The sequence below is a fragment of the Mercurialis annua genome, linkage group LG5 (genome assembly GCF_937616625.2).
Source record: "Mercurialis annua linkage group LG5, ddMerAnnu1.2, whole genome shotgun sequence".
NCBI classification, from domain to species: Eukaryota; Viridiplantae; Streptophyta; class Magnoliopsida; order Malpighiales; family Euphorbiaceae; genus Mercurialis; species Mercurialis annua.
The window spans coordinates 6,607,718-6,621,719 of record NC_065574.1 but is presented as its reverse complement, the minus strand read 5'-3'; the positions used below and the strand labels follow the sequence as shown (position 1 = coordinate 6,621,719).

The 14,002-nt window shown below is 32.4% G+C and overlaps 2 protein-coding genes across 2 annotated transcripts; both read left to right on the top strand.

Annotated features, from left to right (window-relative positions):
* Positions 1-589: 589 nt before the first annotated feature.
* Positions 590-1,467, top strand: LOC126683392 (ferredoxin-thioredoxin reductase, variable chain). Its single transcript, XM_050379268.2, has 2 exons — positions 590-1,206; positions 1,317-1,467. Exon 1 carries the CDS (start codon positions 641-643, stop codon positions 1,193-1,195), a length of 555 nt encoding a protein of 184 aa, XP_050235225.1. The 5' UTR covers positions 590-640; the 3' UTR covers positions 1,196-1,206; positions 1,317-1,467.
* A 5,715-nt stretch (positions 1,468-7,182) lies between these two features.
* LOC126683031 (transcriptional repressor ILP1) lies at positions 7,183-11,699 on the top strand. Its single transcript, XM_050378851.2, has 6 exons — positions 7,183-8,467; positions 8,546-8,713; positions 9,142-9,818; positions 9,935-10,217; positions 10,373-10,662; positions 11,301-11,699. Exons 1-6 carry the CDS (start codon positions 7,310-7,312, stop codon positions 11,491-11,493), a joined length of 2,769 nt encoding a protein of 922 aa, XP_050234808.1. The 5' UTR covers positions 7,183-7,309; the 3' UTR covers positions 11,494-11,699.
* Positions 11,700-14,002: the final 2,303 nt, after the last annotated feature.

Genomic DNA, 14,002 nt, shown 5'->3' with positions numbered 1-14,002 from the left:
TTCATTAATTATTTATTCTTTCACTTATTAAAAATTTTACATAGTTAATTTGTTGCATGAATAATATGGTACAACGGTTACATTAATTTTTTCTATATCTTTGATACTCTATTTCAAAAAAAAAAAGTATCATAAACTTTTATTTAGAAAATAGTTCTAATTTTTTTTTCTATTTTCTTCGATTGATATCTTTTTAAAGAATGTTTTTAGAAATTTGTTATGAGTATAAAAATAAAATCATATTTTATTTATTAAATTATATTAGACCATATACATCTAGTTTTTTTTTAATTAAGTTTGGATAACAAAACAAAATTAACTAATGAAATATCTGACTGAAATTCTATTTTTATTAATAATCAAAAATTAAAAAAACTAAATTTAACCTTTTTTTAGTTTGATTGGTGTGAGGGTTCAACTCTTTTCATTTTAAAGTGCTATTTTTATAATAAAGTAATATTGTGATATTTTTGAATTTTTTTGTTATTATATTTTTGTACTAATTATTATTAGTTTTAAATTTATAAATGCAAATGACCTGTACAAAAGAAAGGGTGATTTTAGAAGAGGGACCTTATCCGAATATAAGAGCTAAAAAATTAGCTACGAAAACAAAACAAAAACAAAAAGAAGAAAAGAAATGAGTTCCACACCTCTGGTTTTACCATCGGCAGCCTCCGCCTCAGCCACCGCCTCCGCCCGTTTTCCTCTCTTCTCCATGAATCTAACTTCCTCTTCTTCCTCATTTCCGGCGGCTTACTGCGACAGTTATAGTACTAAAAAATTCACATCATGTCTTGCTCCTCTCCACAGCTTCCTAACAACTTCCATAACTAAAACTACTCCTGCCTCCATTATAATTACGAAAGAGAAGAGTACGAGTAGGAGAACGATGTTAGTTTCATGCCAAGCGTCACCGTCGTCGACAACCGTGGAAGAGCAGGAGCAACAAACTAAGGTAGGAGCTAGGGTTAGGGTAAAAGCTCCCCTGAAGGTCTACCACGTTCCTCGGATCCCGGAATTAGATCTCACCGGTAAAGAAGGTCGGCTCAAGCAGTACGTCGCGCTCTGGAAAGGCAAACGAATTTCTGCTAATTTCCCTTACAAAGTGGAATTTTTGATTGAGGTTGAAGGTCGCGGCGCTGTCAAATTCTTTGCGCATCTCAAGGAAGATGAGTTTGAATTTCTTGATTGATTCCTTAGCAAGTTAGTATTTCTTCCTCTCTCTCTCTCTCTATTTTTATTTGATTTTTGTTTTGGATTAATTAATCATACAAAGCTTCATTATTCAACAAAATTTCTCATTTGTTGTGCAGTGTTTGTTTGTATGTATGTGTGTGTACTATGTAATTTTACCCCAATTGTCACCTATACAAGATTTTATCATTATCTTTGCTGCTGCTGCAAATAATAATATGTAAATTCTTACTGTTATGTAAAAATAATTAGAGAAAAGTTCTCTTGTTTTCTCTTGTTTACTAATTAATGTTATGATTATTTCCATGGATAATATCAAATTTTGTTATTGAATTTGAATATTTATTTGGAAATTTGTATTTTGTTTTTTGATTTGGTTTCGAGCTAAATATGGTAGTTAAATGTGCACTCAAATATGGTGGGAATTCAGCAGCTTTTTTAAAGGTTTTTCCTAAACCATTCCCCTCTTTCCCTTGTTATGTTGAGATGAGAATTGAGATATTTGCTTTTCATAAAAAATGCAGTTGGATCCTCTTTTTCTTTCCCGTTATAGAAGAACTACGGCTAAACAGTGTTATTTTAAGATTTACTCTGTAACAAAATGAAGTTTTGTGTCCGAAACGGGAACGTTGATGGGATGAAGTGTCCGTGCTAAGAAGAACAAAGCTTTATTTTCCGATTTCTTTCTTCCCTTCAAAACTAATACTAGTGTCTATGGCTGTCATGTCTTGACAGTTTACTAACAGTAACTGCTAAAAAACATGACATCAGCTTTCTGCATTCTCCCAAATACTCTGCAAGAGTAAGGAGAATGTAAGGCCATGGAGAATTTAGTTTGCTCACGAGCTCAATTACCTTTGAATAAGCCAAATTTTAGATGATGTAGATGATTTAGCAGTTAGCATCACTCTGAAACTATAGGGTATTCTTATCCAACCAACTTATCTTCTGCTTATCCTTGAAGAGCATTGCTTACTACTCAAATTTTCTATGATTAACACTATTAACATCAAACACTAAATCTCTTAGATGGAAGTGATTTGATTTCTATATATCTAAATGAACCAATAGATGATCTGTGTCATGACATGGATACAGTAAATTTGTTTGTTGGGTGTTGATATATATATATCGGTTGGTATTTCCTAATCTTCTAAAGACTGGTGAGTTGGATTTAGTTGTTATAATTGCTGTAGATAGTCCCTGCTGTTAGATTAGCTAGTTGTTTGCAATTAGTTAATCAGCTTATGTAACTAATAAAATAAAGAAAAGGCAGAATGCTAACAGAGGTTAGGCAATAATACCAACAGTTAAGTGTTCATTCTTCCTCAGTTCTCTTTCTGTAATTCTCTTTCTCTATGCTTTTTTTTTTCATCTTCCTTGTGTTCTCTTCAGCTTGAATTACACTACTTCTCAGTTTATTACTCCCTCCGGTCTATGATATTTGTCGCATTTGGCTTTAACACAAGAATTAAGATTTAATTTGTAAACACTTTTACTAAGTTAACCCTACATTGAAACTTGTTTATATTTATGACTACAATTTTCATTTGTTTTTTGTATTATTTCAATAAATTAATGGGAGGTAAATATGGAAAAATAGCAATTAATGCTCTCTTAATATTATAACATGACAAATATTATGGACCAAAACAATTTCTCAAATGCGTCAAATATTATGGACCGGAGGGAGTACTAGACAAGAAAACTTTTATTCTCGACTATAACTTATACCAGTATGGTATGAGATGGTTGAGGAATCTAGAAATCTAGAAAATTGGGTAGTTTGTTTTAGGGGTATAAACGAGTTGGACTACTCTTGAGTTACTCGAGATCTACTCGGAGAAAACTCTAGATTGACTCTAAAAATTTGAGTCAAGCTCGAGCTACTTGAGTTTTTCAGCTGAGCTTAACTATCAATTATAGAGGTTCGTGCTCTTACAAACATAAAATTGTTATTTATTTTTAGCGTATTTGCTTCATATAGTGTATATCAAACTTAATTGATTGAATTTCATATTTTATAGTGAAACAAACTTGAAAACATAATGAATAATTAGATTTGTCCCTTATTGAAATCAGTTGAGTTCGAACTCGAGTAATTCGGATGTCGTTTGAGTTTGAGCTCAAGTTTGAGAATTCAAGCCCATTCGAGCTCGAGCTTAAGCTTGTATTACATACTCGAGCTAAAGATTGAGTTTGGCATAACTCAAGTTCGGGTCGGCTCGTTTACACCCCGAGTCTTGTATAATCCTCTGTCAGAGATGTTAAAACAAATCTAGAAAATCAGTGTTCTATTCATAAAATTCTCTTCAGTTTTTACAACCATTTCATTTCATCTCAGTATAGGTTTCATAAATGCAATGAACTAACTTTTCAGTTGAATATTGCCAATATTAACTAGTGGTTATTTATTAGTTGTATCTTGTCAATCGCATGACTCAGAGAATGTTCATGCTTATAAAATGCAAAAGATGGTTTGATCATCTCAACAAACTAGTGAAGAAAAAGGTAAGAAAGCGTCCACCATGGCTGTAATAGAGAGTATAATAGCTCTCTTCTATACCAGTCAGTACACTTTCTCCCATTATCAATAATATTGAACGGACTCAATGGTGTTTTGGATCCGACAAAAAAAAATGGTGTTTTGGAGGTTCCCATATCAATCTCTTCAATAAAACAGTAACAAATTAAATTTATTTAGTTTAGCACCATCAACCAATTTTTTTTTTTAATTATAATCTTTTGACTTTTGAAATTTAAATTATATATATTAGTAATTAGTAATTAATTTATTCAACATTGGGTTTATGGGAGTCGCAAAAGATAACTTTAGGGGGCTAAGGCAAAAAATAAGTTGATAGCTATTGAGGCCAATTTTAGATGGTTAAGGCATCTCCAAGTGTATTAAGAGATTATGTTCGAATTCTGCCGCCGTAACTAATAAGTTCAGATTTTAAGAGTCGTATTCTATCTTTGGTAAAGAAAAAAAGACTTGATGAAACGTTCTCTTTGCTCTCTGAATAGCTAACCCAATTTCATCCAAAATCGATGGAAGAAGAACTAAGAAGCACGGAAAATTCGACGAACTTGTGTGTCCCGTTTCGGAAACCGGAAATTCTCAGAAATTCTCGGAAACTCATAAGGAAATGTTTCAGGCCGTTTTCGTAAATAAAACAAATTATATAGTTAGAAAAAAAAAACCTGAAAAGTTTTCAATTAATAATTTTTTTGAATCAATTATCCACAATTTTTATTGTTTAATTTATCTACAGTAAAACTTATTTTCTTATTTTTATTGGATTTAATTATATTTGATTTCTTTTATTAATTGGCATAAATATATAAATAAAATTTAATGTATATAATATTTTATAATTTTTAATATTATAAATATATCCCTATATTTTTTTTTATTTACATGTTTCTCCCACGTTTCGTGTCCTTCATTTTAAATATTTGTCGCTTCCCCGTGTCTGTTTCATGTCGTTTCCGTGCTACCTTTTGAATTCTAAATTCATTTCTTCACACACAAACTCTTACATTTCTTATATTAAGCTTTTTTATATATTTAGTTAAACTCTCTTGTATTAATCATTAATTATTTTATAATTTATAACTTAATTATTTTTCTAAAACTATTGAAATTGTTTTTTAAAGTATTAATTTATTATAATTATATATATATATATATATATATATATATATATATATATATATATATATATATATATATATATTGAAAATAAAAATAATGTCTCATCTATTCATTATACTTTAAAGAGTTAATGTCATAAAAATTCATCAAAGTTACACATTTTTTTATTTTAATCACGACGTTTAAAAATTATCGTTTTCATACACCAACTATCAATTTTTTTTAAAGTTATACACCGTTTAAAAGTCCGGTGAAAATTGTTGAGTTGGCAAGCGGATATTGATATGCCATAACGAACCAGATAGTGACATGTCATCAATTTTTGCCGGATTTTTAAACGGTATATGGATTTAAGAAAAATTAAAAGCTGATAAATGAAAATGACAATTTTTAAACGGCGGTACTAAAATGAAAAAATATATAAAGTTAATGAATTTTTATGAGATTATCCGTACTTTAAAAGATGGAATGGAAGACATTGCAATAGAGTGATGATCTGGCAATTTATTGCACATTGTTTGTGGATGCTTTTTAACAGAGATAAATATTACATACTACTACTACTATAAACAAAGCTACAAATTTACAAAGTTACAAACAAAGCTATATATATACATTCTACTCTTTTTTTACAAATATGTGCAAATTCGCCATTCACGCCATCCACACCGTTTACGTTGAATGCATCGCCGAGCTCGCCAATATGACGGAATGATGCCGCAGCCGCTGCTTCTGACGTGTGAGCCTTCTCCAGATGTCTTCTCCATAAATCTTCTTCTTTTTCTTCCTTTTTGTCCACAAGGGGGTTCGAACCCAGGACCCTTGGGACTTATGCCTCACTCCTTAGCCAACTGAGTTAGAACTAAATGAGGTGATCTTTTTAGTTTAATTATTCAGCTTTAAGTTTGTTTCAATTAGATTTCTTAATGTGTTTAGCAGTCGAATTTTTCTCTTCTTGTACCCGTAAAACTTGCAATGTATAATTTTTATTTACAATTTTTTCTTCAAAATAAAATTATATATGTATCTATCTATACTATATATAAAAGCACGGATGGAGGGGAGAGACAAGCAAATTTACTGAATAGTCCTTTCAATTTATTAATAAATAAAGATTTTATTGTCATTAACTAATTAGTTATTTAATTAATCACTATTATAATTAAAGTCATAATTAGAATAGGTAGCTAAATTATCTCCAATTTAGTTTTTAGTATGTAAAAAATAACTAAATTGTCTCCAAATTAGTAGGAATACCTATCTTTTAGTTTGATTGAACTACAAAATCAAAACAATGTATTGGTCAATATATTATTATTTAAATTTCAATCTTGAAAAAAAAATTAATAACTGAATATATTATATTTACTTTTACAAAAAATCTTAACTAATTCAATATTAATTATAAATAAAAAATGATATAATTATAATAAATTTATTAATATGACGAGTTACGTTACGAGCCACGTCCATAGCACGTAATGCGAAACTAGTATATGAAAAATCTTTAAAAAAAACTAGTAAAATTGGTTGCCACGGCAAATTCTTGCAACCATATATGCATTTTGATTGAAAAAAATTGCTTTTGAGGAAAAATTAAAATGAACAAAGGATCAAATCATCCCTTGATGTTGGACAAAGTAACAAAACACGCAATTTTAGAGAAACTGGACAAAAAGACTGCAACTTTCGGCAAACCGGGTCAAGAACCCCTCTCCTACTCTCACCCTCGACAATGAATTACACTCCAATTAGTATATTTTTTTTAAAAGTCCTTAAAATCTATTCTATTTTTAAAATTGGCATATAATATTTAAATGTCAATTATTTTCTTATAATTTTAAAAATATAAATATTATATCAATTTTAAATAAAAATGTTAGGACCTTTTCTGCATTTGTCTTATGACTTTCTTTTATCTTTTTTCCATTTAATTTTTTTCTTCTTTGTTAAGATTTGAGGATCTCGGAAACTGCCATCTTTTTCTCTAACGAACGCTAGCCGCCTCATTTACAACTTTGTGTTTGTGTTGGTGGTGAAGTAAGAGCAGCGATAGCTGGTTGTGGTGGTGGTGGTGGTGGAGGTGGTGGAGGTGCCGGCTGTAATGGGTGTTAATTAGATTTCAATTTTTTTAAATAGGTAATTTATTCTTTTTTTTCAGATGAGTTTTTTGAAACAGTTTGCCAGAAAATTAGAGTTCTTTTGTCCAATTTTTTAGAATTGATTTTTTATGCTTCGCACCAACTTGAAGGGGTGAATAGATGCTTTGTTCAAATTAAATTTTAATAACTAAAATTAATAAATTAAAATTGGGCTTGATGATGGGCTGGACTTAGAAAAGAGCGGGCGAAATTTCAGTTTAGTTGAATCACATTGAAGAATCAGAACCATTACAGAGAAACTTTTCGAACTCTATTGTAACAAAATCATTAGAAATCAGCAAATTCCCCAACCATGAGCAGCGCCTCTGCCAAATCAAGAAATTTCCGCCGCAGAGGCGACGAAGACATAGACGACGACGGAAACAAAGACTCTAAATCAAAAATCGCCGCCAATTCCACCACCACACCAGCACTTTCCCTCTCCTCCTCTCGCAAACCCCCTTCTACAAAACCAAAGAAGCTACTAAGCTTCGCAGACGACGAAGAAACCGACGAACAAACCCCTCGCATTTCCACAAAATCATCATCCAGCAATAAACCAAAAGCAACCAAAAAATCCTCTCACAAACTCACCGTCGCTAAAGATCGTCAACCGCCGTCTAATTCAACTGCCACTGCTAACAATAATAATAACAGTAATCTCTTCCGCCCGCAAGCTGGTACTTATACTAAAGAAGCACTTCTTGAGCTTCAAAAGAATACTCGCACTCTGTTCTCCAAACCCTCGTCTTCTTCGGCGGAACCTAAAATTATTCTGAAGGGTCTCCTCAAGCCCACTCAGGATGATTTAACCAGTCGACAAGATAATCAGGGCGACCACGGCGAAGACGACGCCGGAGATTTTCACAGTACGAATGATCGGTTCTCTTCTTTAGGTTTGATTCCGGATGAGGACACTATACGGAAAATTAGGGCAAGAAAGGAGCGGTTACGCAAGTCTAGGGTTTCTGCTCCTGATTATATTTCTTTGGATGGTGGCGGAGGAGGTGGTTCTAATCTTGGTACTGCTGAGGGTTTTAGCGATGAGGAGCCGGAGTTTCGGACTCGAGTTGCCATGGTTGGGCTCAATAATAAGAAAGAGAGCGCTCTTCCTGGTGGTGTGTTTGATGATTTTGACAACGGGAGTGATGTTATTGGTCCTAATGTTAGATATGCTGAAAAGGAGAGTGTTGTTGTTGATGATAATGAGGAGGATGAAGAGGATAAAATTTGGGAGGAAGAGCAATTTCGAAAGGCTTTAGGGGGTAACAAGAGAATGGATGATGCTGCGTCGGCTTCTGCCATTCATAAGCATCATCAGCTGCAGCCGCCTCTCGCACATAATTCAACTGGTACTACTGCTGCTGTTACTAGCATTGGTGGAGCTTCTCAACCATTGGATGCTTTGTCCATTCCCCAGCAGGCTCTCATTGCTACCAAAGCATTGCAACAAACACTATCCAAGTTTAAGGTGACGTAATGAATATGTTAGCGTTTCTGTGAGCTTAAAACTTACTGTGATGTGCTTCTAACCCTAATGTTCTTTTAGGAATCGCACGCTAGAACTGTTATGTCGCTTGCGAAGACTGATGATAATTTATCGGCATCATTGATGAATATTACTGCTCTTGAGAAATCTTTATCTGCTGCTGGTGAGAAGTACATCTTTATGCAAAAGCTTCGTCACTTTGTTTCTGATATATGTGAATTTCTGCAGGTATGATTTTTATTTTATGTTATGTCCTGCATGATTGCTTCATTGTTCCTTTTCCCTCTCTAATTGTTTTACTCAAAGGAAAGGAAAATACTTTTTCACATTTGCTTTGGCCTGTTCATTTTCGACACCTAGGATTTTAGCTGATTTTTGTTTTATGACACTATTGAAAACAACAAGGTGTGTGTTAAAATAAAAAAGGGACATTGGAACTTGGAGATACGTTTACCAGGCACCAAAGAGACCTGAAATAAGTAAACAAGAATTTAGTTGGTCTTCTAAAGCTGTATAGTTTATGGTTTATGTATCTGGATTTTCCTTTTCTTTATAGATGTGCTTAATCATAAACTATAGAGTTCAATTAATTTTCAGTTTCTTTCTTCTTCTGTGATAATGCATAAATATTGATTTGCTGGTTGTTTACATTTCAGGATAAAGCTCCTTTTATTGAGGAACTGGAAGAGCAGATGCAGACACTTCATAAACAACGAGCATCTGCTATTTTAGAAAGAAGAACTTCTGATAATCACGATGAGATGATTGGTGTAGAAATAGCTATCAAAGCAGCAAGGCAGGTTTTCTGTGAACGTGGGAGCAGTGAAGCAGTAATTGCTGCTGCTACAAGTGCAGCCCAAGATGCTTCAGCTGCCAAAGAACAAAGTAATCTAGCAGTGAAGCTAGATGAATTTGGCAGAGATATCAACCAACAGAAACGTATGGATATGAAGCGGAGGGCTGATGCACGTCAGCGTAGGAGGGCTCATTTCGAGTCAAAGAGATTGTCATCTATGGACGTCGATGGTACTGGTCAGAAAATAGAGGGAGAGTCAAGCACGGATGAGAGCGACAGTGAAAGTGCAGCGTATCAGTCAAACCGGGATCTGCTACTCCATACTGCTGGTCAAATTTTTGGTGATGCTTCGGAGGAATATTCCCAACTTTCTATGGTTAAAGAAAGGTTTGAAATTTGGAAGAAAGAATACTCAGTATGTTATCGAGATGCATACATGTCACTAAGTGTTCCTGCCATCTTCTCTCCATACGTAAGACTAGAACTTTTAAAGTGGGACCCTCTCCATGAGGATGCAGATTTTTTCAATATGAAATGGTATTAGTTTTCATTCTCAATGCCTGTTTGGTTAATTCTATGGTTTTTATTCTATGTATTTTAACCCATATAAACGTACTTCATACCCTCTCTAAGTCTTTTCATTTTCTGTTCAGGCATTCTTTGCTATCTGATTATGGTTTGCCAGAAAATGGTAGTGATCCCAATCCTGGAGATGCTGATCCTAACCTCGTCCCTGAACTAGTGGCAAAGGTTGCAATACCTATTTTGCATCATGAAATTGCCCACTGTTGGGACATACTCAGTACACGAGAGACTGAAAATGCTGTTTCTGCCACAAATTTGGTAACTGATTATGTTCCTCCTTCTAGTGAGGCTTTAGCAGAGCTGCTGGTAGCAATTCGCACGCGTCTAGCCGATGCTGTTGCTGATATTATGGTATGCATATTGAACACGATGCTCATTTTTTGTCTCGCCTTCTCTCTCTATTCACTCAAGAGCATGTAAACACATGCATGCAGGCATTGAGATTTTTCCCTTATAACGCATAACTAGTGGTGGTGCTAATGGTGGCAACAATTTTTACGTCACAGGTCCCAACATGGAGCCCACTTGAGCTTAAGGCTGTCCCAAATGCGGCACGAATTGCAGCATATCGATTTGGGATGTCAGTTCGATTGATGAAAAACATCTGTTTGTGGAAAGATATGCTGTCATTGCCAGTGCTAGAGAAACTTGCTCTTGATGAGCTTTTGTGTGGGAAGGTTCTCCCTCATCTTCAAAGCATTGCAAATAATGTTCATGATGCAATTACAAGAACTGAAAGGATTATTGCTTCTTTATCTGGTGTGTGGGCAGGTCCAAGCGTAATCACTGACCGCAGGTACTAACAGGGACCTGACTTTTATTCTGCTATTGCACTTTCATTGACTATTTCTTAGAAGATCAAGCGAACAATTGAAACAAATTTAGAAATTATATAGGACTGGTTTCTAAAACTAGAATTTTTCTTATTGAAGGTTTATAATGTAGAAAATTACTTAGCGGTAAAAGAGTCATGATTGAACCTAACAGAAAATGTATCAGCTTCACAGTCAATAGACTGCTAGTCTCTCTTCTCTCTACATTTTCCCCTTTCATTTGGCATTGAAAGTCTTTAATTGCCTAGACGATATACTGCTAGTCTTTACAATATTTTTCGCTTATGTTTTCTTGTTGTAGTCCCTAGGAGTTAGTTTTTCAGGCAGGGTGTTGACCATTAGTGATAGTAGAACATTTATTTTGGCAAGATATAGCTAGTCCCAGTCTCCCATATCAATTAAGGAAGTTTGCGGTTTTACTTCAAAATTTTATTAGAATTAATTGAGGTAGAAAGTAAAACAATAAAAAAAAATAGCATCTTTCAGAAATTACTAGTTTGTGCATTCAACCTTAGTTTTGGTCATTAGTTGCATTTATTGTTAGTCATTGCATTTTAAAATTAACTGATGTTTTCTTATTTTAAATCAATGTAACTTGCAGCCATAAGCTACAACGATTAGTGGGTTACATAATGTCTCTAGCAAAGAGGTTGAAGGACAAGCATCCTTCAGGTGTGTCTGAAACAGAGACCAGCGGACTGGCCCGTCGATTGAAGAAGATGTTGGTTGAGCTCAACGATTATGATAAAGCCCGGGAAATAGCTAGAATGTTTGGCCTCAGAGAGGCTTTGTGATTTGAAAGAAATACAGGCATCCTCTATCTAGATTTCTTTGATTGTGTTGTCCGTTTTCTTCAGAATCGGACCATTTCTCTAATAGCAGTTGTAGATTTGACACCTAATGATAGAATTTTTTGGTAGTCTCTCAAATTTTGTTGAGGAATCTTGTAAATTGTAGTAAGAGTTCGAGTTCTATTGAGGCAGTTGTAAAGCTTTTCCCATTTTATTTCGTTTTTCATTTTAAAGAAGAAAAAAACTTTATTACAGGAAGCATTGAGGCCTATGAGATGAATTAAGGATACTGAAGTGGGGGTCTGTTCATTTTTTCTTTAATTGAGATAAAGAGATTGTAGGGTTTTGCTTGCCTAGACTTGTGTGTAGTTCTTGTTTTTTTGCCAAAAGATTAAATCTACATTGATTGGGAATTCGACTACAAAGTCTCGACTCTAACCACACTATTTGTACTAGAGAATTACAACAAAAAGAAATATCTCTAAGGACTTTACTGGTTATAAAATGTGCCATTCAATTACAAGTTCGGTTCACAAAATTAAAAGAATGCAAAGAACGAAAATAAAAAGGCCTAATACCTTAACAAAACCCGATCTTTTAGCTCCTTTTTAATTCTACCCTGACGTTGAAAACTGATCAATTTTATCTATTTCGCATTTTCTCGTTTCAATTGTACCTTAATTTTTTAATTTAAATAATGAAATCATTTAACTAAATTTAAAAATAAAATAAAATTTATTCCATTCAAAAAAAGTACAAATAAGTCTTATTTTTAAAAGCTAACTAAAAAACATAATCAAATTATAACTAATTTAAATTCTTAATTAATTTAACTATATCTAAATAAATTTTCAACATATACAATTAATATATGCTAGATATGGAGAATGTTTTTTAATTTTTTCCAAATGAAAAAGACGTCAATTTAATATTTCAGAGTACAATTGAAACACAAAAATACGAAATAGGGTAAAATTGACCAGTTTTTAACGTTATGGTAAGATTGAAAAGGGACTAAAAGATCAGGGTTTTTGGAGGCATTATGCCAAATAAAAACTAGAAAGAGTCCTGCAATCTTGCAAAACTACAAATTGAGAACAAAAATATTATATGATTTTGGAAAAAAAAAAAGGAAATCAAATTGAATTAAAATTTAAAATTTAAAATTTAAAATTCAGTTTGATTAGGTTCAATCACAACATAAGAATTTTTTACTTTTGGAAAATTTAAATACAAAAATAAATTTAATTTAGGGGTAATGTCATAAAAATTCACGAACTTTACATGTTTTCTCATTTTAATCATGCACTTTAAAATTTCTCATTTTCATGCACGAACTACCACTTTTTCTCAAATTTATGCACGGTGCTGAGGTGTCACGACTCCATTGGTGTAATTCGCTGAGGTGGAGGTCATTTTACACCAATGAATGAGTGTCACCTCAGCACCGTGTATGAATTTGGGAAAAAGTGGTAGTTCGTGTATGAAAATGAGAAAATTTAAACTTCATGATTAAAATGAAAAAACGTGTAAAGTTCGTGATTTTTTTTGACATTGACCCTTTAATTTATATTAAACTATAGTATTATCGTATATTTTAACTCGTTTGAATACATAAAAAATATTATTTACCCTTGAACACATAAGAAAATCATATTATGTATCAATGAGTTATAACTCAATTGGTATGTGTTCTAAACATCACTCTATAAAGATTGTGAGATTAAATCCTTCCATAAATAGAAAAAAAATTCACTTCTCTAAATCATAAAAAAGATTATTTTAAAAAATCATATTTTAATTATATAATTATTTTGGATTTTTCAGCTTCACAATTTCTAAATTTGAAAAATCAAACCACATAATTTTTTAAAATCATACAATAAATAAATTACAAGATTAGATTCTTCTCAAGTTTATGTTGGATCAATCTACATTCTTCATTTTAAATGAACAATACATAATAATTTAATATCTTTTAATCTTAACGACTCTTTTTTACAATATTAGTTTTTGATTTGATATATATCATTTCAAGTTTTAATGAAGATAAAGAGATCATTATAAAAAAAATGATATAGGTCAAGAGAAATTTTTAGATATATTCAGTACACCGCGTTATAATTGGACTAAGCTTATCATATTATAACACGTCATTGAAATAGTGGTACTATCATAATATTACTATTCAAATGTGTAAATGATAATAAACAAAATTATGATAGTGCCACTATTTTAATGACATGTTATAATACAATTAAATTTATCTATATTATTAATTTTTATGAAGACTATCAATTATATGAACTTCAACATTTTTTTCATCATTGTTTGAGAAATTTTTTATTCTAATTTAATTAGGTTTGATTTATTTAATTGGTTAGATTTGATATAGATCCCTATTTGTGGTAAGAAATAAAGAGATGAGTGGATGAGTATGGAAATGTTGATATAAAAAGAGTTAAAACTAGAAAGTGGGGCAGGCTGACTTCCATTAAAGATAAACACAGTG

Coding starts and splice junctions, on each gene's coding strand:
- LOC126683392 (XM_050379268.2), top strand. CDS start 641: ATGAGTTCCACACCTCTGGTTTTACCATCGGCAGCCTCCGCCTCAGCC.
- LOC126683031 (XM_050378851.2), top strand. CDS start 7,310: ATGAGCAGCGCCTCTGCCAAATCAAGAAATTTCCGCCGCAGAGGCGAC. Junction 8,714..9,141: donor ATATATGTGAATTTCTGCAG/GTATGATTTTTA, acceptor TTTACATTTCAG/GATAAAGCTCCTTTTATTGA. Junction 10,218..10,372: donor ATGCTGTTGCTGATATTATG/GTATGCATATTG, acceptor TTTACGTCACAG/GTCCCAACATGGAGCCCACT.